We start from the raw sequence: 4745 nt of genomic DNA, 5'->3' as shown, positions 1-4745 counted from the left end.
ACCCCAGCTAGTTTAAAAGTGCTCTTACATCCTACCCAACTGTCACATTTTAGAACCTAATTTTCAGTAAGGTTGTCTTTTAAAGTGGCACTGAGCAAAATTTCAAATCAGAGCAATCTGCCACTGTACCTCCTTAAACTGTCTAATCTCCAATGTGGCAGTATTTCTCCAACTTTAGATGAAAATTCCTATTGGAAGTGGACTCTGAAGCATTTAAGTGACAAAACACACTCAACTTCTAGCATCAATTTATTTTTCCTAGAATTTGGATACAGTAACTCCAGCAAGACAAATGCTCAATACTATTCAAACCTCACTTAAGGTTCTTAAGCTACCTCAGCATTTGTGAATGTGAATTCACATTCCAGTAAAACTGGAAAACTAAAATTTGACATACCAACAAATTTACTCAATATTGATGTAACTACAAAATTTTATGTTAACACGCGGCCTTTACAGAATTTGGCCTTTCGAAACTAGCTTACAAACAAAAAGTTACTTTGCTTACCTGTCCTAACTTATTTAGTGTTACACCAACAGTCCCCCTTTCCCATAGCTTTTACCATGAAGAGAGGCAATTCAGTGGGGAAAAAAATCCCACAAAAAACCCCGAAGTTCCCACCCAGAAAAAAAATGTTAACAGAACCATCCAATTGTAAATATCAGCAGATATAACACTGGAAATAGGTCATGGGCAACTCTGAAGTCTTTTACCTAAGTAGTATAACAGAAAGTTACAGTGTTGACCACAAGAACACACAGGTTTCTCATTAAACTTTGTTATTTTAATGGGTCTCAAAATTCTGTGACAGATTTTTGGTCATGTTGTTTCCATTAAAAAGTACTGATTTTAAAAACTAATAACTTAAAAACTGCCACACACACAAAAGAACCAAATGGTCCACAAAACATTCTCCTTTCCTTCTGAAGGTTTTACGATGCATTGTAATCATTAACCAGTCTTTTACTATTAAACTTAAATGGCCAATTGAGACAAACAGTTCTGAGACCGTTCTTCCACCACTGATTAAGACTGGGGTGGCAGGTGTTGGAAATAATATTCATTTAGCCTTCTGAGCTTTCTGGGCAGACTTGGTGACTTTGCCAGCTCCAGCTGCCTTCTTGTCCACTGCTTTGATGACACCCACAGCAACTGTCTGTCTCATGTCACGAACAGCGAAACGGCCTATTAAAACAAATTTCATATTATCATTAGACACAGTACACAAAATAGATAGTTTTCATCAAGTAAAATGTATCATTACTGTAAATGCTCAATCTTACCCAGAGGAGGGTAGTCAGAGAAGCTCTCAACACACATGGGCTTGCCAGGAATCATATCAACGATGGCAGCATCACCAGATTTCAAAAACTTGGGGCCATCTTCCAGCTTTTTCCCAGAACGACGATCAATCTTCTCCTTCAGCTCAGCAAATTTGCAAGCAATGTGAGCTGTGTGACAATCCAGCACAGGTGCATATCCAGCACTGATCTGGCCTGGGTGGTTCAGGATAATCACCTGGGAAAAAGGACTTGAATTTATTTCCTGAGTCTCAAAAGACATTTAAAGCTCTGGGAGGAAGAACATGACATTTAGTGTTACCTGAGCTGTGAAGCCAGCTGCTTCCATTGGTGGATCATTTTTGCTGTCACCAGCCACATTGCCACGGCGAACATCTTTGACAGACACGTTCTTGACGTTGAAGCCGACATTGTCCCCAGGAAGAGCTTCACTCAAAGCTTCATGGTGCATTTCAACAGACTTTACTTCAGTTGTAACATTGACTGGAGCAAAGGTGACCACCATGCCGGGCTTGAGAACACCAGTCTCCACTCGGCCCACAGGGACAGTACCAATACCTAAAATGTTTAGGGCATAGTCATAAATGCTTGTGAAGAAATTGTAGCCTCCCATACATGTCACATTCTGATATTTATGTTCAACTTACCACCAATTTTGTAGACATCCTGGAGGGGCAGGCGCAGGGGCTTGTCAGTTGGACGAGTTGGTGGCAGGATGCAATCCAGAGCTTCAAGCAGCGTGGTTCCACTGGCATTGCCATCTTTACGGGTGACCTTCCATCCCTTGAACCAAGGCATCTGAAGAACACAAGATCAATTACTGTTACCTGCCCCCATACCTGGCCCGCTTCTTTCCAGTGTTTTCAACTGTCTTAAAACTCACATTAGCACTTGGCTCCAGCATGTTGTCACCATTCCAACCAGAAATTGGCACAAATGCTACTGTGTCAGGGTTGTAGCCAATTTTCTTAATGTAGGTGCTGACTTCTTTAACAATTTCCTCGTATCTTTTCTGGCTGTAGGGTGGCTCAGTGGAATCCATTTTGTTAACACCAACAATCAGCTGTTTCACACCCAGTGTGTAGGCCAGAAGGGCGTGCTCACGGGTCTGTCCGTTCTTGGAGATACCAGCTTCAAATTCACCAACACCAGCAGCAACGATCAGGACAGCACAGTCAGCCTTTAAAAGAGAACAAGGCCATATCCTATTAGTAAATGGAAGCTCTTCAAAAGGGATGAGCCCAAAGTAACAGACCCAGAGAGTTAACTCTCTAAAAAATTGTTAACTCTACAAACCTGAGATGTGCCTGTAATCATGTTTTTGATGAAGTCTCTGTGCCCTGGGGCATCAATGATGGTCACATAATACTTGCTGGTTTCGAATTTCCACAGGGAGATGTCAATGGTGATACCACGCTCCCGTTCGGCCTTCAGTTTATCCAAGACCCAGGCGTACTTGAAGGAGCCCTTCCCCATCTGTGAGGATTAAGAACGGTTACTCTGGAACTAAGACGCTCAAATCCCAACTTGAAATTCCTGACTCTGTTAGTTGGCATAAATGCTCGGTTCCAGCTTACAACTGCTAACCCCAGGTCGCTTTACCGTGTTCTAGGAACATGGATACAGCAAAGCGATGCCATGCATGTTGGCCCATCCCTAAACTCGTGTGCCATGCGGATGTGGATGGTGGACTGTATTTTTTTGGAAAAGTACCACTTACTATACTTGTGGGCACTTGTTGTAATGACCCAAGTTAATGTACCCACCTCAGCAGCCTCCTTCTCGAATTTCTCAATGGTTCTCTTGTCGATGCCCCCACATTTGTAGATCAGATGGCCGGTAGTGGTGGACTTGCCGGAATCTACGTGTCCGATGACGACGATGTTGATGTGAGTCTTTTCCTTTCCCATCTTGGGTTTGAGTTAGCGGTGGTTTTCACGACACCTACGTTCAAGTAAAAAAAAACCCAAAAAACTTTTAAACCCCAGCCCCACAGGCTTCCAAATAAGCCAGGACCCAAACTCAAAGGGCAAATTCCAAGGAGAATCGGCACCAACGCCAAGCTGGCCCCGCTCCGGCCTCCACCCACCGAGCGGGGCCCCTCCCCCCGCCGGCCGGCCGGCCCCGCGGCCACGAGGAGAAATGGAGGCACCAGGCCGGCTCACGATGCGGCCCCGAGAAGCGGCAGCCACGGGGGAAAGGCCCTTTCCTTTGTGCCGGGACCCACCCGCCCGCCCGGGCCGCGTCCTCCATTTTGAGTCCCTGCCCGGCGCCGGGAGCGGCCATCTTTCCGCGCACGCAACTGGTGCGGGCGGGCGGGCGGGCGGGGCGGGTCCCAGGCGCTCGCCACGGGCTCCTCGTTCCCCCCGAGGCGGCCGCTGCCTGCCGGCCATGTGCGCCGGGCGGGCCCCGCCGCCGTCCCCCGCGAACCCGACGGGCGCCCCCCCCCCCCACGCCCAAAAAACCCTGCCGAGATCCCGACCAACCGCGGCTAAACCACCCCGACGGGAAGCACGGGAGGTGCCTTCCCTGGAAACTGAAAAGGGCCGGAGGCTTTAGGGTGCCGGGCCAGGCCGGGAGGCCAAGCGGGGCTCGCACGCGGTGGGCACGCCGCGCCAACCAGGCCGCAACCCCAGCACGAGGCCGCGGGGCGCTCCCGGAGAAAGCGCAGGCCTCGAACCCCCCACCCGCTCCCGGCACGAAATTCGGGGCCCGGAACCGCGCACAGGGGCGCCGGGGCGCGGCGGGGGGACAGGCCCGCGAGGCCGCGGCCCGCTCCCGGAGGCCCGGCCGGCGGAGGCCACGCCCGGTACTCACCTGTGTTCTGGCGGCAAACCCGTTGCGAAAAAGAACGTCCGGCTGGACTACGGCACTTATATACGGCGCTGCCCCCACCCTCGGGGAACAGGGCGGAGCCAGCGCACGACAGCCTTTCCCAGCGCGCCCCGCGCCCGCGCCGGCGCCGCCCTCCCCCCCGCCGTCCGGGGGCCGTGGGCGAGGTGCGCTCACCCCACTGAAGAGCACACGTCGCCTCGCGCATGCTCCGCCCGACGCCGGTGACGACGCGCGCGAGGGGCGCGGGGCGGGGACGCGCGGCGCCGGGATTGTAGGTTCGTGGGAGTTTGCCGACGGTCCCTGGGACCTCCCGAGGCCCCGGCGCGGCCCCCTTTTGTAGGAATGGCTCCCGGCGGCGGCTGGGGGATGGGGCGGCGCGGGGGCGGTGGGCGGGGATGCTCGGGACCTTCCCTCCGCCGTTCCTGGCGGAGCTGCAACGAAGTGACCCCGAGATTGGGGTCTCCCTTCACCCCGCAAGACACCTTCCGTGCTCACCTTTGTCCTCTCGCAGGTCTGGGCCGGGACGGCTCTGGAACCGCTTCCTCTGCGGGTCGCACAGTCCCTCCGGCTGGCTCCTCCCCCGCCTGTGCCCTCGACGCCCCTCCCAG

General features: G+C 52.3%; 1 protein-coding gene across 1 annotated transcript; it reads right to left on the bottom strand.

Annotated features, from left to right (window-relative positions):
• Positions 1–236: 236 nt before the first annotated feature.
• Positions 237–4220, bottom strand: EEF1A1 (eukaryotic translation elongation factor 1 alpha 1). The gene is made up of 8 exons (XM_070418235.1): positions 4120–4220; positions 3069–3246; positions 2599–2778; positions 2186–2482; positions 1950–2100; positions 1604–1860; positions 1285–1519; positions 237–1186 (listed from the first exon to the last, which is right to left on the bottom strand). Exons 2-8 carry the CDS (start codon positions 3210–3212, stop codon positions 1062–1064), a joined length of 1389 nt encoding a protein of 462 aa, XP_070274336.1. The 5' UTR covers positions 3213–3246; positions 4120–4220; the 3' UTR covers positions 237–1061.
• Positions 4221–4745: the final 525 nt, after the last annotated feature.

The sequence above is a fragment of the Myotis yumanensis genome, unplaced genomic scaffold, assembly GCF_028538775.1.
Source record: "Myotis yumanensis isolate MYYU_CA2020_CCGP unplaced genomic scaffold, mMyoYum1.0.hap1 SCAF_6, whole genome shotgun sequence".
In the NCBI taxonomy this organism is placed as follows: domain Eukaryota; kingdom Metazoa; phylum Chordata; class Mammalia; order Chiroptera; family Vespertilionidae; genus Myotis; species Myotis yumanensis.
This window is presented reverse-complemented; position numbering and strand designations above follow the sequence as displayed.